This window comes from Cervus canadensis, chromosome 24, assembly GCF_019320065.1.
Source record: "Cervus canadensis isolate Bull #8, Minnesota chromosome 24, ASM1932006v1, whole genome shotgun sequence".
Classification (NCBI taxonomy): Eukaryota; Metazoa; Chordata; class Mammalia; order Artiodactyla; family Cervidae; genus Cervus; species Cervus canadensis.
The window spans coordinates 41924331-41951964 of NC_057409.1; the positions used below are offsets into that span (position 1 = coordinate 41924331).

The 27634-nt window shown below is 38.8% G+C and overlaps 1 protein-coding gene across 1 annotated transcript; it reads right to left on the minus strand.

Annotated features, from left to right (window-relative positions):
• Nucleotides 1-2962: 2962 nt before the first annotated feature.
• Nucleotides 2963-27634, minus strand: ICOS (inducible T cell costimulator). Its single transcript, XM_043446053.1, has 5 exons — nucleotides 27504-27634; nucleotides 7607-7945; nucleotides 6916-7022; nucleotides 5493-5577; nucleotides 2963-4948 (listed from the first exon to the last, which is right to left on the minus strand). Exons 1-5 carry the CDS (start codon nucleotides 27559-27561, stop codon nucleotides 4908-4910), a joined length of 630 nt encoding a protein of 209 aa, XP_043301988.1. The 5' UTR covers nucleotides 27562-27634; the 3' UTR covers nucleotides 2963-4907.

Sequence of the window (27634 nt, forward strand, 5' to 3'; positions counted from 1 at the left end):
AGTTACAGGCAACAGTGCGAAAACAGGCTTTCCCCTGGTCCTGGAGGACCAAAGGATATCTAAGCTGGAGTTACCCCAGAAGCCAAAGCTGAGACAAGGACGCGAGGGCAGGAAGTTTATGTGAGAAGTGAAGGAGATGCCAGTAGGGATGTAAGCAGGTAGACGGGGGAGGAATGACTGCCAATAAAGCATATCGAATTGAACCGGTAGTCACTGTAGGCAATCAGAACTTAACACAAAGGGCAAGCTCTGGAAGCCAGCATAGAGCACAAGCCACAGGTTAGACATCCCAGGCCAAGGGAGCCACTCTGGCCCCCAGTTGAGGATAGAGGAACCACCCAGACTGGGGTGTTAGAGCCCAAACAGAGTGAAGGGGGTATCCATGGGGTGGGAGCACCCAGCATAGGGAGGGAGCACCCAGACAGGAAGAGGAAGCTATCCTGTGGTTGGGGGAGGAGGTGCAACCAAGATGGCAGATTGGTTTCCTTCTGGGGGACTGATGAAATAAGTGACATATTAAGGATAATAAGAATCATATTTCTCAATGTCATAAGAGGAACAAATAACAGAAAGGAATAAATCTAGAATGAACTTTGTTGTGTTGCATTAGAATTAAAAGCATAGGTGTGAACTCATGAATTTCAAAACAGCAGATGTGGGTACAGAAATAAACACAATTGTAAATGTGTATATGTATGCATTTTATATATATATATATGTTTACATATTTATATCCCTACCTAGGTGTACATATTATATATACAAGTATATTTGCATCCAGACTTCCTAGGTGGTGCTAGTGGTAAAGAACATGCCTGCCCAAGCGGGAGACATAAGAGACATGAGTTTGATCCCTGGGTCAGGATGATCCCCTGGAGGAGGGCATGGCAACCCACTCCAGTGTTCTTACCTGGAGCATCCCATGGTCAGAGGAGCCTGGTGGGCTACAGTCCACAGGGTTGCAAAGAGTCAGACACGACTGACGCGACTTAGCACATACAATGTGTATCTACACACATACACACATATATACACACACATATTTACGTCTACATTTGTGTGTATGTGGGTATGTGTGTCCCACGTCTGTCCAGTAAGGATCCTGGAGCAAGGAAATCCCAATAGGAATGAACACTTACTAATGCTTAAATCTTGGCTTCTAAAAACCATTGTCCACTCAAAGAAATCAGGGATCCATGGGGAAACAATTGATTCCAGCACTGGGACAGGGGAAAACACCAGCTGAGCCTGGAGGATCTTGTTCTGCCAGAAAGCAAAGAAGTGATGAAAGAATGATGGAGATCTAGTTGAAAGACACCAGAGCCAGTTTGAGTAGGCGCCCACTGGCCAAGGATGGGACAATTTAAGCATCAAAACAGAGTAAAAATAGTAATAGATGTTTGTCACTGAATAAAACAGGAAATCATACATATATATTAAATAGCTGGACAAATGACTAAATTGACACTTCAATTAGGAACAGATGATTCACAAAACTTGAAAGTACCTCCCTATAAACTGTCACTATAAACAAGAAAAGAGTTAACTTTACAGAGGAGAAGCTTAACAGATAACAGCTTAGTCAAGGGATCAAAATGCTTGTTGTCAGTAACATAACAAGTTGAAATTTCGAACCACCTGACAAGATGCAATTAAAAGAAAGTAGCATTGTTTCCGTGTTATTTTGGCTAAAGGTCAATAAAAGCTGATTTTAATTATGAAGAAACACAAGACTGAGCCAAATCAAAGGACCTTCTACAGAATAAGTGCTTATAATCTTCGAAAGAGCCATAGAAATCAACACTGAGGAACTGTTCAGACCAAAGTTTTCAACAAAGGTGTGAAGACGAAATGCAAAGGGAGATTCTGGATAGAATCTTTTGCATAGAATGCATTATAAGGACATCTGGAAAAACTTGAATGTGGCCTGAGAATTAGGGGCAGCAATGTAGCCATGCAAATTTTCTGATGTTGATGATAGTATTGTGTTTATGGAGAAAAGGGGCTTGTTTATAGGATATACATATCAGTTGGAGGTGACAGGCTGTTAGGTCAAAAACTTAGAACTAATGCCCTATTAGGGCATTTTGGGGGCCTTCCAACTATATGTTTGTGATGGCCTCAATTTAAAAAAAAAAAAAAGAGGACCAAACGAGCAACCGTTCCAAGCTGTGTGACAATCTTTAAGATCGAGGTCAGATTTGCACGTGTTGGCTACAGTAATCTTTTCCCTCCCTCAAGAAAACATATTTTCAGTTGCTGAGTATCAAATGTTTATTCTTCAGCTTCCTACTACTACTAAAATCTATTTCATAATTAGCTCCTCTTAGGGAAATAGATGGGGCAACAGTGAAAACAGTGTCAGACTTTATTATTTTAGGCCCCAAAATCACTGCAGATGGTGATTGCAGTCATGAAATTAAAAGATACTTACTCCTTGGAAGGAAAGTTATGACCAACCTGGATAGCATATTAAAAAACAGTGACATTACTTTGCCAACAAAGGTCCGTCTAGTCAAGGCTATGGTTTTTCCAGTGGTAATGTACGGATGTGAGAGTTGGACTGTGAAGAAAGCTGAGCACCGAAAAATTGATGCTTTTGAACTGTGGTGTTGGAGAAGACTCTTGAGAGTCCCTTGGACTGCAAGGAGATCCAACCAGTCCATCCTAAAGGAGATCAGTCCTGGTTGTTCATTGGAAGGACTGATGCTGAAACTGAAACTCCAATCCTTTGGCTACCTGATGCGAAGAGTTGACTCATTGGAAAAGACCCTGATGCTAGGAGGGACTGGGGGCAGGAGGAGAAGGGGACAACAGAGGATGAGATGGCTGGATGGCATCACCAACTCTATGGACATGGGTTTGAGTAAACTCCGGGAGTTGGTGATGGACAGGGAGGCCTGGCGTGCTGTGATTCATGGGGTCTCAAAGAGTCGGACACAACTGAGCGACTGAACTGAACTGAACTGAAAATCAGCTTTTATTTCACAGAAATTGTATCCTTTAATAACTCCCTTTGAAACATACAGGGCTAAGGACGCAGGTGTTTCAAAGGACAACTCGGACAACCAGGAGAAGGGGACCACCTGAGGGCTGTCCTCCCCACTCGACACCCCATGCAGAAAGCCACAAACAATCCTGGGAACACCTCTGCAAAGCCAGCCAGGTTGTCCAACTCAGTAGAACATTGTACTTGATTCAAATTACACATTCAGTACTGTACTGTACATATCCAGCATCACACATGCTTAAAATAACATAAGTATGCATAATGACATATCAGATCTTACTTTTAAAGTAATAAGCAGGCAACTACACATTCTAAAACTACTACGTAATCCCTTTTTACCTATATTTAAAATGTCACCTACACATTGGCTGCTTCAGAAGCCTTGGGCATGCAGACAGGAAGTGCAGAAAATATTTCAGCTAAGACTAATCACATGTTACATGTACTTAAGAATCTCTACAGCTAAACTGAATGCAAAGGAAGACTGTCTTGAAGAGCCAGGGCCAGTTTCCAGGCTGAGTGGTTACTAGGAGAGGGGATCATACAGATGTTTTCCTGACACATCTGTGTTTCATCACAGATCCTGGAGGAAAAGGCAGGCAGACCGACTCTGGTTCCCAGGGCTGCCTCAGCCCCCGGGGGCAAAAGCACCTGGTTGTCCTGGCTCAGTAGAGTCTCTCAATTCTGGGAATTCCACCCAGGTCTGGATAGCTGCTCCAGGCTAATGGGGGCCACTTCAACCTGTAAAGAACAGCGGCATCATGGCTGAAGCTTGGCAGTGACCTCTAAAAACTGCAACCTTTTGCCGAATGGATCATGGGCTTTACCTTCCAGGACAATGCTTGACAAAGAAAGATGGTTTTCTTCGCTTCAAAATTTTAGCATGATCTCCAAAAATAGGCTGGTTTGTAATTAATAGCACCATGAAAACATAAAATTAGTGGGGAAAAGTGTCAAAAAATGAAGTCACTTTTGATTCTGAGCAATGCTTCCTTCCACTGGTGTCAACATGTCAGCAAAGTAAACCATTTGGAAAGTAAACTGAAGGCAAAGTAAATCTTTTTCATAGAATACATTATAAGAACATCTGGAAATTTGGGGGAAATTTGGGAAAATAAGATATCTCTCTGGAGCAAAAAAATTATGCTTATTTAGGGAGAATACAGGCAAGTTATATTCACTAGACTGCAACTATATATATGTAACTGAGGAGCAGAAGGAAAAAATGTAGACAGTAGCTCCCAACTCCATAAGCCTGTCAAGTAGTTAGGTAGAAGCATTTTTAAAAGTAAAATTGAAGGCAGAAGAAAGAATCTAAATTGTTGGGGCAGTGGTCAACTGGGGTATTGAAGTTGGAAAAACAGTGCTGTGTACAAACATATTAGTATGCTATAGTTACACATCCATACCTCAGAAATAAAACAACTACAGTTTTCAAGCATCTTCCTCTACTGCCTGATTATGAAGGGAATGGTCATCCCTACAGGAAGAAGAGGTAGTCTGTAGTGAAATGCAGATAGACTCTGGCTCTTGGCTGCCCATTTGCTTTGCAGATTCGGTACCCCTGGTATCTTTAAAACAATTTTGTAGATGTGTTTGTTCTCCTGGCTGGTGCTTTGCTAGAAGCAGATGTGAAAACAGGGATTCCATCCCAGTGAGGTCTGTTTGTTGAGCACACATGAGCTGGGCTTTCTATAAAGCTAGTTGCAAGAGGGTATTTGTTTTGAGAGAACTCAACAGTACTAAGGCAGTCTGTTAAAATCCCTATTGACTGACATAGTCCAGACTGAACAAAACTCTTGCAGAAGATGTATGTAGTCAAATCAAGTCAGACTCTCTGTGGTCCAGGAAACAGAGAATCTTGCCCTTCAAGTTGTAGAGAACTGGCCAAGGTGGTTCATGCCTGGGTGCCAGTGAGTTCCAAATTACGGGTCACATCTGTAACAGAAATATAGCATAAATTCTTTAAAAATTCTTTATGTGCCAAGACCATTCAGCAAAACTTCTCCTTTCCTCTGCCTCTTATAAACGCACACACATATACATGCCCTCAGGGAAACACATACCCCTTCCAAACTCTTCTTTATGTTTCAAGATTGAGCACCAATTCTACATTTTCCATGGAGTTTTACCCAACGTCTATTGCAAACTTGGCTCCTATTGCAAACTTTGAGCTCTACCATATTGTTCATTTTTTTTTTATTTTATTAGTTGGAGGCTAATTACTTCACAACATTGCAGTGGGTTTTGTCATACATTGACATGAATCAGCCATGGAGTTACATGTATTATGTACATATTGTTCATTTTCAATGAACGAGACAAAGCATCAATTCAGTGAAAATGAAACTTTGGCTTTTTACAGAAAATACTAAAATTCTGTCTTAGAGACATCTTCTCTTCTTTTAAAACAAAAAATTAAAATTATAGGCTTCATATAAAGAACACTCTTCCCTTCCCAAATCCCCATGTGTCACTGTACCTGTGGGTGCTGGCTTTTTAGCAGTGTTCACTGCTGCCATGAACATATATTCACTGTTAGGGTCATGCACGCTGGCGGGATATTTCTGCAAGAAAAGTCAGAAACATGGTTTGTCTTCTCCTCTTCCCCATCTCCATTCCTCTGTGTGTGTGTGTGTGTTACTGATTTCTATTCTTGTTGAAGCAGTATGTGACAAAGTATTAAACGTGACTTAGGCTTTTGACTTTGGGTTTCCCTGATAACTCCGTTGGTAAAAAAATCTGCCTGCAATGCAGGTGACCCCAGCTTGATTTTTGGGTCAGGAAGATCCCCTGGAGAAGGGATAGGCTACCCACTCCAGTATTCTTGGGCTTCCCTTGTAGCTCAGCTGGTAAAGAATCTGCTTGTAATTTGGAAGACCTGGGTTCAATCCCTGGGTTGGGAAGATCCCCTGGAGAAGGGAAAGGCTACCCACTCCAGTATTCTGGCCTGGAGAATTCCATGGACTGTGTAGTCCATGGGGTCACAAAGAGTCAGACATAACTGAGTGACTTTCACTTTCAAGGAGAGCCATATATGTAAATGACTTTAAATAAAAGACTTTCTGCTTAATATCTTTTCTCACTTATGCCTTTACTTTTCCTTCCACAGTAGACTTAAGATCACAGGACTTATCTTACTCTCTTCCTTCTTTGTCTCTCTTTTCAAATTCCCTTCTGGAAACAAACGTACATACTGTATGGCCAATGATCACACTGTGGATGTACTTGAAGGTGCTAACATCCTTGCATAATACTCAGAATGGTATAATTTCTTTGAGAACCCATTTTGTGATAGATTAAAAAGAATATTCTCCCACACAGAGAGATTTTTGTTGTTATCATTCTTTTATCTTTCTGCATAGCTTTTCAGTGATTTTCTTTAAAAGCAAGGAGTCCTAATAACTCACCATGTAAAAAAGTTGGCAGTTTCTTTCTCAACTACTGATGGCATCTTCCAAGGCTTTCTCCCTGGTTGTTTCTTAATTGACAAGTTGAGGAAAGCTTACAACTGTTTCATCTGGCCTGACTTTGGAAACTTCTAATCAAATTTGCAGTCCACATGGAATAACATTTTTTAAAGTCGGAAGCATCTTTTTAAAAAATCTTTTAACCTTCCTTTTCCCTTTGGTCTTTCCATGGCCCTGATTCCCTTAGCATTTTGGAATAATAATAATGACATATCTTTCTGGAAGCCACTGAATTCTTCTTGGAATGAAGTGGCTATAAAATAAATAAGCTTCTGTTCCAAGTTAGTAGTTTAATTAATAGGCACATCTTAAAGAAAAGAAATTATCTATCTGTTAATCAAATTATTCTGGCAAAAGCAATACTTACTCTGATGAGTATAGAACTACTGATATTCCCCAGTAAAGCTGGTGCAAGAAGAGATCGATGTTGCTCACCTTTTTTGTAAGCCAACACATAAGGACACATCCAAAAACGCAGACTATGACAAAAGCTGCACATCCTATGGGTAACCAGAGCTTCAGCTGGCAACAAAGCTGTGATTCTGGGTTGAAAAAAAAAAGATTAGATAAGGAAAAGCTCTCAGAATCAAATCTCCCCTTTCATTGCTGAATTATAAGTTCATTTACCAAATTTAAAAGAGCTATTTAATCAAATAAAGTTTTTCTTCAGTACAATCATGAAATGCAGTAAGTAGTAAATAAATAACATCATCTCAGTATGATAGCAAGGATCCAAAAATAAAACCAAAAAGACCCTATGCACATATATGTCTACAAATGTGGTTAACAGAAAAGACTTTGCTGTCTATGTTCTTGCAAAACAGTAAGAAAAGTAATGTAGAAAACTACTGTTTTAAATCATCTCACTTAATTCCACATACCCCAACAAAAACCCCAAACCTTAAACTTCAGGTGAATAGAGGTAATAGTTCTTAAGCCATGGATTTTGACATTTGTTCTAATTTTTTCCCTGATTTTCAACAGCATGTCTGTTTTAAAGACAATATAACCTATTTCTAACTCAGCAGTTTATATGATACTTGTTTGTTTAACTGTTTTCATTAGTGAGAAAAATGTTAAAATGCATATATACTCTCAAGTCTAGAAGATGAAAACAATATCTTACCATAAATATTCAAATATTCTCTGCTTAGAATATCTACTTGAAAAGGAGGAGGATCAAAAATCGACAATTTGCAGATGTAATAGTTGGCATAAGAACTGTCCAAATTATATAGAAAAAAAGAGACACTATTATTGGATAACTGAAATTTACAGGCATTCAGATTCCTGATGGAGTCCGTGTCTTCACTTCCCTTAATCTTAGTGAGATCACAGAGTATGTTATTCCCTTTCAGCAACTGCATTTTAAATTGTCGAACAGTATCAGGGTATTTGCATAAAATTTGTACGCCTCCGTTGTGAAATATGAACATCTCAGATGCAGCAGAATCATTGAATTCTCCTGGGCAAAAAAAAAAAAAGAAAGCAAAATTTTATGATTTTGTTGCTCTAATCATTATATTTGAACACAAAAGTCATCTTTTCTCTTCATAAAGTCACCATCATTGCAACAAAATGAAAGAACTTCACAACCAAATTATAGAATATGAAGGTAGAACTGTGAATTAGGAAAAAACCTAACCAGAGATTTGTTTATCATACATGAGTACATAATATTTAATATGTTAAATAATACATTTACATAGCATAAATCAAGCAGAAGTGGTTCCTGCCTCTTGGCAGATTTCATATTGGAGACAGATGACAAATAAATATGTAGTCATGCACCATAGTTTATGCTAGAAATGGAGTACTATTCAAATATAGGTACATGGGTCCTAATTTTGATTGAAGAATTCAGATAATGCCACTCCAAGAAAGTGACTTCGAAAATTAAAATTGAAGGAGGATTAGCACTTTAGTCAAACAATGAAAAATTCGGGGAAAGACATAGTTTAGGGGAAAAAGCTTTTTAAAGCACAAAACAGCTTGAACTAAAAACGAATGGTTATGTATAAATATATATTTACACTATACACTCTAAGAGAGTGAAAGAACAAATGAAAATTATTTTCAAATGATAGAAACATGTCTTCTCTGAACCTCATCCATTGAGAACTGAATCAAAGTCTGATGATAAAGATAAAGATAATAATCCAGATTTTCTATTTACTTTCTCATTTTTAAAAACAAATTTGAAGCTTATAGGAAGCCAAAGTTGTTTTTGTGAGCTACATAGGGGATCACAGAAGAAAGAAGCTGAAATGGTTTTGGACCAGTTGCAGATTCTGAGTTATAAGTCAAACAACTGTCTGCTTTCTTTTTTCCTTTTTTCTTCTTTCTTTTTAATATGACGAAATTTCATACTGAAATTGTTTGGAAAAAATTATTAACATGACAGTTGCTAGTTTAAATTTTGACATTCCTGGTTTTATTCTTGAGAAAACTATGTAACAAGAACAAAGAATTTTTAAGGAAAAAAATTACCTTTTGCTCGTATTCCAGTGAAATAGATATACTATTTGTGCATTTTTTGCTCTTTACCTTCCAGATATAAACTTATTTTATATAGCAAACATATTACTTAGTGTTCTTCTATTGGCATTTAATATTATATTATAAATGTTCTATTTTTTACATAGTCATAATAATTATCCTTTTTAATGCCTATACAAAAGGCTTAATGTCAATCTAGAATAACTTGTTAAAGCATTCCACTCATGTTGACTGGTTGGGGTTATTTCCAGCATTTTGATTTCATGTAAATATTTCAACATGTGGTAAAAATCTCTAAAGACTCTAATGACACTCTACATGGCCACGTTGCTTTTGGAAAGAACTGTTCCACTTTTTAACAGGACTAGCATTATGCAGGAGAATTCACTTGCCACAACTCTGCTTACACTAGTGTGTCAATTTTATTTAAGATTTACCACAGTTACTTATTTTTTTTAATATCTCTAGGCTTTCTATCTCTCATATTGTTAAGGAATAGATTTTCAACTTGAGGATTTGATTGTGAAAATATACACAAGTGTTCTAGTTTTCAGCTATGGCAGTCCAGATTGTTCAAACTAACTCCCACACCAAAATAACCAAAAATGCTGAATGAAATGCCTAAAATTATTAGCTCAAAAGATTAAATGGTGAAAGTAAAGAAGAAATTACTAGATTAAACTTAAAGAACCAGAAGCCAAAGACAGAAGCAAAGGTTAGAACTTGCTTTTACTTTGAGAGTTTATGCTGTTCTCTCAGATGTATATTTTTGTTTTCATGTCTCAACTCCCGGAGTCTGAAAGTGAGAAATCTGGTAAAAGACATTTTATCAAATTTCTCCTTGGTAAGGTGAAATCCCCAATGTTTGCATTCTTGGAATACAGGTAAAGCAGAAGTAAGCCAGCTTTTACCCAGATTATGCCCCACCTTCAAATCACTCCAAAGGTCCAGAAAAATCTCAATAATTGAACTTTGTTTAAGGTGACTGGGATTACTATTATACCTAAGCTTTTGAAAGTAAAAACACAAACTATTCCAGAAAGCAAAGATTTATATCCCAGGACTCAAATCATATCTACAAATAATACTTAGTTATAATGACAAACATACCATAAAAAATAAACAGACATACCAGGAAACAAAACAACAGAAACAACAGACTATAAAAACAAATACACAATTATATATTTAAATTAAAAGATTCCCCAAAATAAAACAATTGAGCATTCTATGTCTAAGGAAATAAAAGACAAACTTGTAGGAGTATCTATAGAGCACAGGAAACTTCAAGGAAAAAAGTCAGCTAATTTGAAAGATAACTAACTAGAATTGGAAAAAAAAAATCTCAGCAGGTAGGTTAAAAGTATATTAAATGGTTAAAAAGAGTTGAGGAATTGGAAAATTAGGCTAGAAAAACTATTCAGAATGCAGTCATAGTTCACAGATTCAAGAATCCCAACAAATCACAAGCAGATATTTTGAAGATAAGCACATCTGGTGGCCCAGACGGTAAAGAATCTGCCTGCAATGCAGAAGACAAAAGTTTGAGTCCTGGATTGGGAAGATCCCCTGGAAAAGAATACCCACTCCAGGATCCTTGCCTGGAAAATCCCATGGACAAAGGAGCCTGGTGGGCTACAGTCCATGGGGTTGCAAAGAGTGGGGACACAACTTGGCAACTTTCACTTTCACTCAGTTCAGTTCAGTTGCTCAGTCACGTCTGACTCTTTGTGGCCCCATGGGCTGCAGCATGCCAGGCCTCCTTGTCCATCATGAACTCCCAAAGTTTACTCAGACTCAAGTCCATTGAGTCGGTGATGCCATCCAACCATCTCATCCTCTGTCATCCCCTTTTCCTCCTGCCTTCAATCTTTCCCAGCATCACGGTCTTTTCCAATGAATCAGTTCTTCACATCAGGTGGCAAAAGTGTTGGAGTTTCAGCTTCAGCATCGGTCCTTCCAGTGAATATTCAGGACTGATTTCCTTTAGGATGGACTGGTTGGATCTTCTGCTGTCCAAGGGACTCTCAAGAGTCTTCTCCAACACCACAATTCAAAAGTATCAATTCTTCATCTCTCAGCTTTCTCTATAGTCCAACTCTCACATCTGTACATGACTACTGGAAAAACCATAGCTTTGACTAGATGGACCTTTGTTGGCAAAGTAATGTCTCTTTTTTAAATATGCAGTCTAGGTTGGTGATAACTTCTCTTCCAAGGAGCAAGTGTCCCTTAATTTCATGGCTGCAGTCACCATCTGCAGTGATTTTGGAGCCCCAAAAAATAAAGTCTGTCACTGTTTCCACTCTTTCCCCATCTATTTGCCATGAAGTGATGGGACCAGATGCCATGATCTTAATTTTCTCAATGTTGAGTTTTAAGCCAACTTTTCCACTCTCCTCTTTCACTTTCATCAAGAGGTTCTTTAGTTGACATATTATAATAAAAATCTTGAAAACAACTAGGGAAAAGAGACTGACTTCTTTCTAAAAAGCAACTGTTAGACTGACAGGTGGTATCTCAACATCAATAATAAAAGTTATGATACAGTGGAATTACATCTTATATCTTTAGAGTACTGAATGAAACTGTCAAACCAAAATAGATTGTCTAGGGGGACAGAAAAAGTATATGTAACTTGAGACTTTGATAAATGAAGTATGCATGTTGTGATTTCTTGATAATGACTAAAATAATAGAAACAGACTATAAAACCCAAATGACTGTCACAAAATTTAGTATGATGCTTCTGTATAAAGGGGAAGAAGAGTTGGAATCAGGAAAGAAATACAGAGCGGAAAGTTGTCTGTGTGCTGAAAATGTTTAACTTCTGGACCTGTGGTGATTATGGGAGTAAGGTAGTATGCTTAGTAGTTATTCATTAAATTGCACATTTTATTTTTTCACTTTTCTGAATAGATGCTTTGTTCTAGAAAAAAATGATTTTAAAGTACAAAAAGAAAACTAATGCTTGTTTCATTTAAAAAATAGAGGGTAGATATAAGCAAAAGGCGAAGGGGAAGGGTTGATCACATGAGAATAGGTACAATCTACATTAGATTAAAATAAAAGATGATTTGCATGGGGACTTATTTGTCTGAAAGTTAATTATGTTGCACTACTCTTGCTTTGATGCAGAAGATAAAAATCAGTGAGCTGGTTCACAGTTTCTTTAGAAATGTTCATAGCAAATTTCCCAAGGACTTTAGAATGGCAGTGTGTAAACCACAAAGAAATCTTGGAACAAAAGTGTCTGCACAGCCACCCCTGTGCTCACCCAGACACAGATGTACTTCTATTTCTGAAGATGATTCTGTCAGCAACTTTTTCTCCTTTTATACCCACACTATGACCTATAACCCAACACAACATGAAATATAATGGTTGGTGGTGCAGAGTGAGAGAAGTACAATGCAGTGGTTCCCAAGGAAACCAGAGGAAAATTCTGGCTTTGCCATTAGCAAGTCTCTATAACAAGGATCCCTCTCTAGACTGTAGCTTCTTCATCTGTGAGATAAGGAAGTGGGACCAAGACATCTTAAAGTCCTTTCCAACACTTATTGTCTATGGATTCAGGATGAGAACATAACCAGATGAGACCATGAACAACCAAGAGAGATTACTTTGCTGTTGGATACTTCAGAGGAGAAACCGTGTTTCCATAATCCTCTTTCTGTCCCAGCATCTTATTGGGCTATTCCAGGAAGTCAGGAGAAATGAAAATTAATGAGACTATCGTCCTGACGAAAAGCATTTAGGTATGGCTAGGAAGACCTTTGACTGTGTGGATCACAATAAACTGTGGAAAATTCTGAAACAGATGGGCATACCAGACCACCTGACCTACCTCTTGAGAAACCTACATGCAGGTCAGGAAGCAACAGTTAGAACTGGACATGGAACAACAGACTGGTTCCAAATAGGAAAAGGAGTACGTCAAGGCTGTATATTGTCACCCTGCTTATTTAACTCATATGCAGAGTACATCATGAGAAATGCTGGGCTGGAAGAAGCACAAGCTGGAATCAATATTGCCGGGAGAAATATCAATAACCTCAGATATGCAGATGACACCACCCTTATGGCAGAAAGTGAAGAGGAACTAAAAAGCCTCTTGATGAAAGTGAAAGAGTAGAGTGGAAAAAGTTGGCTTAAAGCTCAACATTCAGAAAACTAAGATCATGGCATCTGGCCCCATCACTTCATGGCAAATAGATGGGGAAACAGTGGAAACAGTGTCAGACTTTATTTTGGGGGGCTCTAAAATCACTGCAGATGGTGATTGCAGCCATGAAATTAAAAGACGCTTACTCCTTGGAAGGAAAGTTATGACCAACCTGGATAGCATATTATAAAGCAGAGACATTACTTTGCCAACAAAAGTCCGTCTAGTCAAGGCTATGGTTTTTCCAATAGTCACGTATGGATGTGAGAGTTGGACCGTGAAGAAAGCTGAGTGCCGAAGAATTGATGCTTTTGAACTGTGGTGCTGGAGAAGACTCTTGAGAGTCCCTTGAACTGCAAGGAGATCCAACCAGTCCATCCTGAAGGAGATCAGTCCTGGGTGTTCATTGGAAGGATTGACACTAAAGCTGAAACTCCAAAACTTTGGCCACCTAATGTGAAGAGTTGACTCATTGGAAAAGACCCTGATGCTGGGAGGGATTGGGGGCATGAGGAGAAGGGGACAACAGAGGATGAAATGGCTGGATGGCATCACCGACTCAATGGACATGAGTTTAAGTCAACTCCGGGAGTTGGTGATGGACAGGGAGGCCTGGCGTGCTGCGGTTCATGGGGTCACAAAGAGTTGGACATGACTGAGCGACTGAACTGAACTGAACTGAGGAAGACTACTAAGTTTTTCTTGAGGGACAGTGCCGAGGGTGTGTGCTATTGACATCAGGGGAGTAACTGGAGATCCCAAATTATCTTATCTACTAGACACTTTTTTATTGGAGTATAACTGCTTTACAATGTTCTGTTAGTTTCTGCCGTGCAACAAAGTGAATCAGCTCTATGTATGTCTATATGTATATGTATCTATATATCCCTTCCTTCTTGAACCTCTTGCCCACCCACCTGCCCCCCACCCACCATCTCACCCATCTAGGGTATCACAGAGGGGAAAAAACCATCATCAAAAAAATCTACAAACAATAAATGGAGACAGTGTAAAGACAAGGGAACCCTCTGCTGGACACTCTTAATTAATCATTTTATCAATTTTAATCTATAAATTGCCTAGGTCACCTTTTTGTTATTAAACATGGTGGTAAGAAGCCTGACTTAAGTGTCCACATGCCCAATGCTTGGAGGAGGAAATTGCAACCTACTCCAGTATTCTTGCCTGGGAAATTCCATAGATGAGGGAGCCTGGTGGGCTACAGTCCATGGGGTCTCAAAGAGTTGGACATGATTGAGTGACTAAGCATGCAGACACACCCAATGCTTAAACTTTCTATATGGAAAACCATTTAGTAACTCTTAATCTGCTATTTGAACATTTTCAACTACAGGAATCAGATAGGGCATGTAATCAATTTCTTCACAATTACTATGGATCCTGTAGAACCTCAAATCTCTAATCACAAAATCTCCTCAGTCTTTGATGGCATTTGAAAAACAGTATCAAAAGGAGGTCATCCCTATAATCATGTCTAAAGCATTTAATGGATACAGAGACAATTTAAGGAAAATCTGAATATATTAGTTCCTTATAACTGTAGAAGCAGCTAGAATCTTTTCTCCACCTTTCCCAGATATTAACTTCAAGTCTGATATTCAACCAGGAGTACTGGTACAATAGCACCAACCTTTATAGCCAGTGTCTGCTTTGACTGGGCATCACATCTCTTTGGTCAGTTTTCCTGCCATGCCAGTGGTGGAAAATTGTGCCTGTCTTCCTCATCAATATCTTTCTTCTCACATACCACATTTGAATATAAAATCATCCTCTAAAACAGTCTCTTACACTATCTTTGATATGTTCCTCACTCTCGCTAAATCACCATCTCCATCCCCAGTACCCATAAGTTCTCATATTCACTGTCCGCACATGTTTCAGGCGTCCTGTAAACACCTCCACCTTCACACTTGTGTTTCCTGTAACATGATTCAACGTCTGCCGAGCATCAGACACAGTCAAACCTAGCAAACGTACAAATCACACAGCAAGTCCAGTTTTTCCGTTTACAGATAACTGATGACCCAGACAGATTAGATTGTCTGTCTAAGGTCACACAACCTCTTGGGCACATGAAAGATTTGGGGTACAATCTGAAGTTGAAGTGCTACTAGCAACAACCAGAGAAAGTATAATGGAAGCAGGCAACCACATGAAGCTTCACAGTGATCACTTCAGATTGAGTCTTAGAGGATCACTTGAAATCTGTCTACAGGAAGAAAGTCTGATTTCCTGCACCTCTGTTTTAAATCCAGTAGAATCTACCCATTTCTCCATCTAAACTGCTATTGGTCCAAATCGGCAACATCTCTCTCTCTCTGGCATGATGAGAGCTTCCAAACTTTCTGTTCTCACTCATGCACATTCACCATCCATGCTCCTCAGGGAAACCAGAATAATCTTCTTACACACATAATCCAATAGTGCACCTGCCCTGCTACTAAAACATCTAGGGCCTCCCCATCTCAGTTAGAAGAAAATCTAACTCCTTACACTGGTTTCCATGACTTGCATGATCTACCCTGTCTTGCTGACACTATTTAATATCAGTCACTCACTACACTGCAATCACACTGCTCTTTCTATTCCTCAAACATGAGAAGCTGGACTCCAGGGCTTTGAATTTCTTGTTTGTCTAGAATGTTCTCTCTTATTTTCATATGGCTGCTTCTTACTTCTCCAGCAACCTCTGACCACTCAATCCAAGTGAAAGTGAAAGTGTTAGTCACTCACTCATATCTGACTCTTTGTGACCCCATGAACTGTAGCCCTCCAGGTTCCACTGTCCATGGAATTTTCCAGGCAAGAATACTGAAGTAGATTGTCATTCCCTTCTCCAGGGCATCTCCCCAACCCAGGGATTGAACCCAGGTCTCCCACATTGCAGGCAAATTCTTTACCATCTGAGCTACCAGGGAAGCCCCATTCTAAGTCATGTTCTAGCATATTACCTGAGATAAAGTATCATTATATGATTTGTTTGTTTACTTATTATACAAAAACGTAAGCTCTAAAATCAGAGACCTTGTTGATTTTATTCAGTGATCCATCTCAAGTATCTACAATAGCATGTAGTAATTCACAATATTTTGGATAGATGGATGGAAGAATATGTAGAGCTCAACGATGTTATAAATCTAGGGAGATAAAGCATATAATATAAAATACAAGAACCAAAAAGGCTCATAGAAATGACCCAGTTAAGCCTTTCATTTTAACTTTTACATTTAAATTTATCAAGCCAAACTGGGGTCAGAAAAGTGAGTATATTACCCAGGATTACACAGCTCATAGTGGAACATGATCCTAGGGTTGCCTTTCCTCTGCCGACAAGTACATGCAAATACGTAATCAAGTACAGAAGATACCTCCTCAACTGGGATGTCAGATTCTAATGAATATTACCTGAGTATTAAAGAAGCATGTTCTTTAACTATTATAAATATCTACCAGGTTCATAAAGACTTGTTTGTAGGTGTGCATGCTAAGTCGCTTCAGTTGTGTCCAACTCTGTGCAACCCTATGGACTGAGCCTGCAAGGCTTCTCTGTCTATGGGATTCTCCAGGCAAGAATACTGGAGTGGGTAGCAATGCCCTCCTCTACGGGCTCTTCCCAACCCAGGGATCAAACCCGAGTCTCTTAAGACTCCTGCATTGGCAGGTGGATTCTTTACCACTAGTGCCGCTTGGGAAGCCCAAAGACTTGTTCAAATTGTTGACTATTCTTTTGGTTCTTTCATATCTACAGAGAGGAAGACAGATTTAAACCTGGCTATTTTTTGTATCCTCCAGAGGGCAGAATCATTAAATTTGCCCAATGGATGTCCATGATATGTGCCTCTGAACCAAAAACTGTTCTAATACACCCAGATGTTTCATAACGAGAGCCTGTTAGTGATTTGTAATAGAAAGTGAAGTCGCTCAACCGTGACCAACTCTTTGCGACCCCGTGGACTGTAGCCTACCATGCTCCTCTGTCCATGAGATTTTCCAGGCAAGAGTACTGGAGTGGGTTGTCATTTCCTTCTCCAGAGGATCTTCCCACACCAGGGTTCAAACCCGGGTCTCCCACATTGTAGGCAGATGCTTTACCACTTGAGCCACCAGGGAAGATATTTGTAATAGAAACACCACTATCACATTTAGCACTTAATGCATTGTTAAAAACACAAATAAGATAATGTTCTCTTGAACTCTGGTGATGAGTTTTAAAATCTGGGTAATAAGACTTCGTTTTTTTTTTGCTACCATATCTGTTCACTTCTTGTTGCTACTCCTAGATTATCAGTACTCTAGAATATAGGTACTATACTTAATCACGTTGACTACCAGTCTAAAGGGTTCAATCTTTCCAACAGAGGTTCAAACCTGTTCACTGCTGCTAACTATGATTTTTATAACATTATCATTGATATTAGTAGACTAAGGTTTTAAGGGTAAAATCAAAATCTTTATATTAGGTGATTTCTCTAGACCGTCAAACATTTCAAAAGATAAAAGCATTTGCATCTTCTTTTAGGGGCAGCTATTAAGAAAAATCTCTGAAGAAAAAGTTCCCCTGAGAATTGCACTATGGTTCAGAAGTTTATTTGCAAATTGATTCTTTTAATATCTGAACTATTTCATTTCTTCAGTGTCAGACTGTCTTGCTAGAACCCGTTCTGCCAGGACTCTTTATAAGCAATCATATTATGCCTGTTTGAAAGTCTTTTGGCAAAAACACTTTAAAAACCCACACAGTGCAGCGGGTGCGAGACAGATCAGCAATTTACTCTCCTTAACTCAGACTTCTAACCACAAACCTCCACAAAGATCTGAGTGATAGAAAGATAAGAGCTCCTGAGTTTGCAATTATTGATAGGCTTATTAAAAATATTTTCTGTAATCCAATAATGATAATCTTTAGCTTAACATAGCACACAAATATGACATAAGATGCGAAGTTTTAAAAATGGCAATGTTTATGTTAGGGTTTTGTTACATTTGGGCTTTTACTAAGAAATTTTGGCATTTAAAAAATATGCTTTCTACCACTTTTTTAAAACCACTCATAAAAACACTGTCATTTCTTATGCACCTACCAGCTAAAACTTTTAGAATCCTGATTAGCAGATTTTTATATATGCATTATTTCTATATTTACATTATTATTCAAAGGCATCCATAATCTAAAGTAGAGATTAAAATCAGTAGCAAGGGTAGGCAAAATAAGCCCAATCCAAAGTCTTAACATTTGCAGAATAGGAAGTAAAAAAAAATTAAGAAAAAAAATAAGGAGAAAGTTAAACAGCCAAAAGACTGTGTGTGTGTGTGTGCACGCGCACACACTGACACAAGCATACATTGTGTGAATTGCTTTTTTCCCCAAGGAACTCTGTAGAGGAGGTAAAACAACCTTTCATGCTCCAAAATGTGTAATGCTTTTAAATGAAAGATTGGTTTTCTTCTAGTAAAAACTGATGGAAAAATCCCAGAGATGTTATAAACTTTCTCGTGATATTTACAAAGTAATTAAAAAAAACTCTACTCTCTACCCCAGTCACCTTTATCTCCAGCCCACCGTTCCCCTTGGTTTAGTTCCTTCTTTCCAGCTTCCTTTCAACATCTTCCTCATGATGTGCCTGACACATTAGGAGTAACATTTCCAGACTGAACTCAGCATTCACTCACCAAACCCAGACAAGTCCTGTCCTTTAAGGAGTTAGGACCTCGGTCTTCCTTAGGTCTCCCTCTCTCTGATCTGTCTCTCTGACTGTCCTGATCCAATCAGTCACCGAGTCCAGTTGACTCTAGCTCATGGATGGCTCTCAAATTCAGTTGCTCTTCTCTATTCCTATCACCAATCCGGGACTATTTCACAACTTCCCTCATCTGTGGAAGCATCTTCTTGACGGGCATTCTCAACAGCCATCACTCCCTCCTCTAGCCTCCATGTCTGGTTCCAAAATTGTGTTCCTAAAAAGCATGCCACTCGGCCAGGTTAAAATATCCATTACCTTGTTGCTTATGAGGTTAAAAAAACGAATTTTCTTGGCATGACACAAAACCCGTTCATGATATCAGGGACCATATAGCTTCAAGCTGCACCATACATTTTGGCCATTCCTATAACATGGTTGCCTCTGTCCGCATAGACTAGAATAGCCTATTACCACTTTATTTGCTTAGAAATCCTTGTTCATCCTTTAAGAGCAATTTTAAACTGGTCTCTGAGACCCCCCAGACAAAGATTCCCATCTCTATGCTCTCAATAAATCTTTGCTTACACCAATATGTTTATAACATGTATTAGCTTAGATCATAATTATTTTTGTCTATCTTTCTCATTTAACCAATAGCTTTATAAGTATAAAGATTGTATCATGGTCACTTAAATAATCCCAGGACCTGGAGTATATTCAGTTCAGTTCAGTTCAGTCACTCAGTCGTGTCCGACTCTTTGCGACCCCATGAATCGCAGCACGCCAGGCCTCCCTATCCATCACCAACTCCCGGAGTTGACTCAAACTCACATCCATCAAGTCAGTGACGCCATCCAGCCATCTCATCCTCTGTCGTCCCCTTCTCCTCCTGCCCCCAATCCTTCCCAGCATCAGGGTCTTTTCCAATGAGTCAACTCTTCGCATCAGGTGGCCAAAGGATTGGAGTTTCAGCTTCAGCATCAGTCCTTCCAATGAACACCCAGGACTGATCTCCTTTAGGATGGACTGGTTGGATCTCCTTGCAGTCCAAGGGACTCTCAAGAGTCTTCTCCAACACCACAGGAGTATATTAGATACTCAATAATAATGAATGAATGAGCAGATGAATATGAAAAGTGAGCATGGTTGGTAAATGTCCTTCATTGGGGTGAGGAGATAAACAAGGAAAACAGAGCAAGAGATCCTGTTTATTAGATCATGGAGAATGCTTATTTCCAAGTCCAAGGGCAAAGGCTCAGACTGAATGATACCCAACCAATTCTCTGAAGTCCAATAGTTCTGGAGTTATACAAATATCTAAGCCTTCCAAAGCTTCCAAATAATAGTAATTGCAACTTATAAGCATTGCATGTTTCTCATGTAATCTCATGAAATCTCATGTAAGATTTCAGTCAAGGCTGTATATTGTCACCCTGCTTATTTAACTTATATGCAGAGTACATCATGAGAAACGCTGGGCTGGAGGAAGCACAGGCTGAAATCAAGATTGCCACGAGAAATATCAATAACCTCAGATATGCAGATGACACCACCCTTAAGGCAGAAAGTGAAGAAGAACTAAAAAGTTTCTTGATGAAAGTGAAGGAGGAAAGTGAAAAAGTTGGCTTAAAGCTCAACATTCAGAAAACTAAGATCATGGCATCTGGTCCCATACTTCATGGCAAATAGATGGGGAAACAGTGGAAACAGTGTCAGACTTTATTTGGGGGGGCTCTAAAATCACTGCAGATGGTGATTGCAGCCTTGAAATTGAAAGACGCTTACTCCTTGGAAGGAAAGTTATGACCAACCTGGATAGCATATTATAAAGCAGAGACATTACTTTGCCAACAAAGGTCCATCTAGTCAAGGCTATGGTTTTTCCAGTAGTCATGTATGGATGTGAGAGTTGGACGGTGAAGAAAGCTGAGCACCGAAGAATTGATGCTTTTGAACTGTGGTGTTGGAGAAGACTCTTGAGAGTCCCTTGGACTGCAAGGAGATCCAACCAGTCCATCCTGAAGGAGATCAGTCCTGGGTGTTCATTGGAAGGACTGATGCTGAAGCTGAAACTCCAATACTTTGGACACCTCATGCGAAGAGTTGACTCATTGGAAAACACCTAATGCTGGGAAGGATTGAGGGCAGGAGGAGAAGGGGATAACAGAGGATGAGATGGCTGGATGGCATCACCGACTCAGTGGGCATGAGTTTGAGTCAACTCCGGGAGTTGGTGATGGACAGGGAGGCCTGGCGTGCTGTGATTCATGGGGTTGCAAAGAGTCGGACACGGCTGAGCAACTGAACTAAAACTTCATGCAATACATCATCTGATGTTTATAGCAGTATTTGATATCAGATTTTCTATATTTATCCCTATTTTACAGATGAGGAAACTGAGGCTTGAATAATGGGCCCAAAATAAGGTAGAGCCATGATTTGAACCTAGACAATCTGAAACCAGAGTCACCCTTCCTAAAAAGCCCCTTAGTCCAATCATCTAGCCCAATTTCCTAATTTTATAGAAACTGAAACACAGAAGCTAAAGAGACTTGCTGAGAAAAAGGAAGAAAAAGAAGTTTTTAACATTAACCTAGATTTAGATGTTATTTTCAAGTATTTCTTTTCCTTCAAGATGTATTAGGTATATAATTGTCCCAAATACTTAAAGCAGTGTTTATGCTGGTGCCACATATGTTTTATATGATTGAAAAGGTTATTGTACACCACAAAAATCATAAAATTATTTATTTTATATGAAATTACATTGTGTTTAATACACTCATTTCCCTAGACAGCCTCGAACTATTGTGCGTTGAGCTGCCTTGTGTACCTGAACCTGCAACAAAGTCTGGGTCCTTGCTCTGATGGGGTCTAAATTCTTGATGAGTATTGTAACTTATTTGCCTGTAGAAAAGTAAACAGATATATTCACATTTATAAGAAACTCTCATAGTTAAATAAGTGCAAACTGGAACTCCAAGAAGATTTTGCTTCAGTCCTAAATAGTACAAAATGAACAAAACTTGAATTGAGAATGCAGTAGAGGTTTATTTCTGTTTCTTGTTGTTTTTTATGAATGAATTTTTTCGGCTCTAAGCCCTAGGAGGGTATAATTGCTGGTTGTAAAAAGTTTGATGTCTTACACTTGAAGAAGTTCCTTCTAAGTGTTCCTCTGGTGTGTTACATATTTTCTGCATTCTTAAGTTCTAAACTCCAAAATGTAATTTTGAATTTTCCTTAAAAGGTGTTGAATGCCATTATTTTTATTTTACTTAGAATGACCAAAATGTGTCATTTAATAGACTCAATTTATTAGGATAGAAGTAGTACAGAGATGCCATTTATGGAGTAAATGTGGCTTTTTCTTCAGGCATTGAGGACAGCAAATGATGTGTAAGTGCATGTATATACACATGTGTGTTTGTGTATATGTATGTGTATACATATGTTTATATATATACTGGACTATGAATTTTTATCTTTTTCATCTTTTATGTATAAAAGTCACACTGTTTTTTATACATATCCCGGGGATCGGGATGGGGAATACGTGTAAATCCATGGCTGATTCATATCAATGTATGACAAAACCCACTGAAATGTTGTGAAGTAATTAGCCTCCAACTAATAAAAAAAAAGAAAAGAAAAGAAAAAAAAAAAGAGAAGCAAAGATAATGTCATATTTTATGACACAAATACATTTTTAATCTTAATTCTTAATTGAAGTTAATTAAATAATGTTGATTATAAAAAAAAAAAGTCACACTGTTAGGATAGGGAGTCAGCATAAGCTACGGGTTTTGCTCAGTTTACAACTGTGAATACTGAGGCCAATTTTTTTTGTCAAGCAAGTTTATGGATACCACAGTGAGCAAAGCTTAGATGAGAACTGAAATCCTCCCTACACACTTGCATTTTGTTTCTACTAAGAAATTGGAATATGCTGCTAGCAATTTAAAAACCAAAATATTCCATTTCATCTGAGGAAGTTGTTAATACCAACTGCAAGTTATGAAAGTCATTTTGTTCACTAATTATGAACAACAAGGATCTCAAGACCTTCATGAAAATAATAGGCATTTCTGAAAAGAAGGAAAAAAAGACAAAGATACGACTAAACAACCACTGTGAGAAAAAAATATCCCGAAAGTTTAAAATAAGGAACTGAAATCTTCAGTTTGAAAAGACTCACTCAGTCCCAAACAATGTTAATGAAAACACTCACAGAATTAGGCGTATCCTAGTGGAATTCCTGAATTCCAATATTAAAATGAATAACAAGATTCTAGAGAAAATTTTTTAAGCTACTTGCAAAGTAATGAGAGTCAGACTAGCATGGAACTATTTAACCACAACCCTAGAAGCCAGCAGAGAGTGAATGAATACCCACAGACAATTTAAAGAGGACAGATCAGGAATCTTATTCCCAGGAAAGATATTAGTTATTCATCAGAGTAAAAGAAAAACATCTTTACCCATGCTGGAATTCAGAGACTTCAAGGTATCTGAAGAAAATAATAGAAGTCTTCTGATCATTGGATAAGAACAGGGGTGACAAGACAGGAGCAGATGGCAAGAATGATGCTGCCATTGAAAAGAGGTGATGTGAGTATAAGGAGAGAATCCTTCAGTCAGAAGAGAAATACTGTTAGGGGAAACTTAGCAACTGATCTGCAACTACAAGTTTTCATTTATTTCAACAAAACCCACATATGGGGTGTGCATGCTAAATCACTTCAGTCATATCTGACTCTTTGCGACCCTGTGGACTGTAGCCCGCCAGGCTCCTCTGCCCATGGGATTCTCCAGGCAAGAATACTGGAGTGGGTTGCCATGTCCTCCTCCAGGGGAGTCTTTCTGGCCCAGGGATCAAACTTAAGTCTCCTGTGTCTCCTACACTTTCAGGCAGATTCTTTACCACGAAGGCCACCTGGAAAGCCCCACCAGAAAGCAGAAGAGTGAAAAGAGAACATCGTGACGTTCTCATGTCACTGCAGGGGGTGGGGGATAAAAACATCAAGCAAGCCTATTGTCATTATTTATTTTATTATGATTTCATCATTTTATTATTAAATTATGATTTACTATTTACAATAATAAATAGATATTCAGTTAAGATGCTCTGAATATGACAATGACTTAGTCAATCAAGAAGTGTAGCAGACCTTTCAAATTATAGAGGGAAGACTTCCTCTGTAGTCTGTAAAAGAAATTTCCTCATTTCAACAAAAATAAAAGAACAACTGAACTGAAAGAAAAACGGACAATTTGGATTTTTTTTAATGTAGCACAAACACTGGAAGGAGGAGGCTCAAATATTAGCTCAGCTCCTCCCCAGAGTTCAGGGGGAGGACTCCCCTGAACTCTGGGGAGGAGCAGATGCTGGAGACGCCAAAGAGGTGTTGTTTTTCCTCAGGTGATGGAGTTCAGGAATCATTGCTTCAAAGCCTGGGTGACAAAATCAAGGCTCAAAATGAGCATGATGTTTCCCCTTCCAGCTTCCACCCTGAACACACCATGAGACATGCACGTTTATTAAACACCACCTGATCTCAGCCATTCACACTTCACTGCTTTCAAAGTGGTCTGTCCAAAACCAGAATTCATCATATCACCACATCGTATCTCCATTGCCCATAAGTTCTGGAAAGAATGTCTTCTAAATGTAGATAGAAGGTCCCACTTTTCCCAAATCCTTCCACAACAAAGAACCTCCTATTGTTCCAGAATCATTCAAAGAAGATGATTTTGTTAAATTTTACATTGAGATCAATAGAAGACTGAGAATCACCAAGATTTCTTTCCCTCTTAACTCACCAACCAAATAACAAAACTGGTAATTTCTCTCATTTGAGATTCATGTTATTTCTCCGCTACTTCAACATGGTACAGAAAGATAGTGGATATTGGAATCAGATGTATTGGAATTCTAATCTTGGTTCGGCCACTGAAGACTAGGTAACCAAACACTTAGCCTTTCCTGGTCTGAGATTCTTCAAATGTTAACTAAGAATGCCTACCTCTCCATGGGATGAGGAAGCCTACATAGTTGGGAGGATTACAAATATACCAAAGGAAAGGAGCTGCAAGAACTTAGCTGACTTCAGTTTTGGTCTTTACTTTGCATTTAGAGTCTTTAAAACAGTAGTTGCTGAATAAATGGATTGTGATGATACTTTGAATATGATGACCTAAATGGGAAGGAAATCCAGAAAAGAGAGAGGATATACGCATACATGTAGCTGATTCTCTTTGCTGTACAGCAGAGACTCACACAACATTGTAAAGCAACTATACCCCAATAAGAATTAACTGTAAGAAAGGCATAGTGATTTTGCCTTAAATTAGGAGGATAGATGCTCAAGTTCATTTAGTAAGGAATGCCTTACCAATGATGAATCCCTGAACCACCTGAATCAATTATATAAATTAAAGGAGCAAAATACTGCTAGAAAAAAATTGTTAAGCAGTTTACTATCTCCATCTAGTCATTCATGCTCCAATTTTGCCACCAGTCAAATAGGAAAACAGCTTGTCACGTGGCATGATTTTCTGTGTGATGAGGGGGAATGTTGAGTTTATTCCACCAGAATCTTAAGATATATATCATTCCAGAAGTACAATGTATTAATCAGCTTAGTCTGACAACTGGAAATAATTCCACCTAGGCTGGATCGATCCTTCCACAGTGGTAACACCATTGTTAATTTGAATCTCCTGAGCATAATATCACCACCACACATGCCCAGTTGGGTTTGGCATATTGGGACACTTTCTAACACTACAAACAACGCCTTCAATGACTTGAACCAATGTTCTTGGGAGAAAATCCACAGTCCTTCATGTGGCACATAAGGTCTGAATAGTCTAGCCTCTGCTTTCCCTTCCAGCCTCATCTTGCACCATCGCCAACTCTTTCCCTCTCTGTCCTCAGGCACATCTACCTTCCATTCCAGCTTCCTGACTCACTTCATTCCTTCCTGACACAGGGCCTTTGCTCTTACTCTTCTCTTGATATGAAATGTCCTTACCCACTGTCTCACCATTCTCCCCATTTACCCTTATTTGTCCTGCAAATCTCAGCTCAAGAACCACTTAAAAGACTTGGATGAATCCCACCCCCAACCCGCACCTCCATATCCACCCAGTCTACACAAGTTTTTTCGTTACATCCCCTGATAGAACTGAGTTCTGTCTGTAATTGTCATTTCATTCACAAAATTATCTGATTAATGCCTCTCTCCAGACTTGCAGTTAGCTTCATGAGAGCAGGAACTAACCTGGTTTTGCTCATCATTATACACACAGAGGCCAGCACAGTACCGCCTACATGGCAAGTTCTTGGTGCTGAATGAATGAATGAATGAGTGAGTGAATGAATGAATGAATATCGCTCTCAGTGCTATTCCCTTGTTGCTTGTGCAGCTAAAGGATTTCACGGGGTGTAGAAAAGGCATAGTGGCCCCAAACTACACTTGAAAGTGAAAGTGAAAGTGAAGTAGCTCAGTTGTGTCCAACTCTTTGCAACCCCGGGGACTGTAGCCCACCAGGCTCCTCTGTCCATGGGATTCTCCAGGCAAGAATACTGGAGTGGGTTGCCATTTCCTCCTCCAGGGGATCTTCCCAACCCAGGGATCGAACCTGGGTCTCCTGCATTGCGGGCAGTTGCTTTAACCTCTGAGCCACCAGGGAAGCCCCAAACTACCCTTGGGACCTATAAATAATTCCTCATTCCTCATTCCTCTTATGAGCTTTGGAGCCACCTTGAGCCACCACAAGCTCAAATATTTGATCAATACACTTTTTTTTCCTTTGAAGATAAAAATAAAGTCTACTATTGGTACCACTGCAAAACTTATCTCTAAATAAGAGTATACCATCCAAAGTTCTGCCTACACTTTTAGTGTTAGCAAAACTTCCCAAAATAATGTGATTTCACTTTGTTTTTTCCCAACCTCGGGAACATGGCCCAGACTTAAAGATAAAACAAAAATAATTGAAAACATACCCAGTAAGAAGTAGAAGAAACACATATTAATTTCATTGTCAATAGCATTATTTAAAATATTCAAATAGAGTCTGATATATACCATGTAAGAGAAAGAATTGAGGACTTCAGAATGATTTTTTTTTAGTGTCTTCAGAGGCTTAGGACTGTTTTACATTGTCCACTGATCCTTGGCCTTTCACAAGGACCTTGACATTAGTGCTATAAAAAAACCTTGTGGCAGCCAGTGCATTTCTGACAAAAGACCACCCAGATAAGATTAAAATAAAACTCCTTCTTTTCAAAGCCCTTTCGTTTTATTTTCTCCCAGCCCAAATGCCAGGCCTACTTAATTTTCATTCTGTTGACACAAGTCATTTTGCCTTTCATCTTCCTCTGAGAACAGTAAGCCACTCTTCTATTTTATCCACTAAAAGTTAACTTCAAGCAGGTAATTTAAAATTTTAATGATCTGATGAGACATTTTTCATCTTAAAACAGTGACATAAATGCCGTTAGCCATGGACTTGGGCTCTTCTGTAATTGTTCTTACTTCCTAAAAAACAAACACACACTTTCTATTTGGTGCCTAACTGTTCCACCTGTTATTTTTCTTAATGTTCACTTGAATTATAACTTAATAATGCATATTCAATAAGTCACTTACCTGTTATAATTTCAACTTGGATGCAGAAGAGAAAGAAATACCAGAGGTCTGACTTCATGTTTGCCAGAAGCAAATGCAATCTTCTCCTTCAGCGTTTAAGGCTGACAGTGAATTCACGTCCTTGACTGTTT

What these genes read in the sequence shown, in the direction of transcription:
- ICOS (XM_043446053.1), bottom strand. Translation starts at nt 27,561, where the DNA reads ATGAAGTCAGACCTCTGGTATTTCTTTCTCTTCTGCATCCAAGTTGAA. An exon ending in AGAATATTTGAATATTTATG is followed by an intron (nt 7,023 to 7,606) that starts GTAAGATATTGT and finishes TTTTCAACCCAG; the next exon opens with AATCACAGCTTTGTTGCCAG. An exon ending in TGTGTTGGCTTACAAAAAAG is followed by an intron (nt 5,578 to 6,915) that starts GTGAGCAACATC and finishes CTTTTCTTGCAG; the next exon opens with AAATATCCCGCCAGCGTGCA.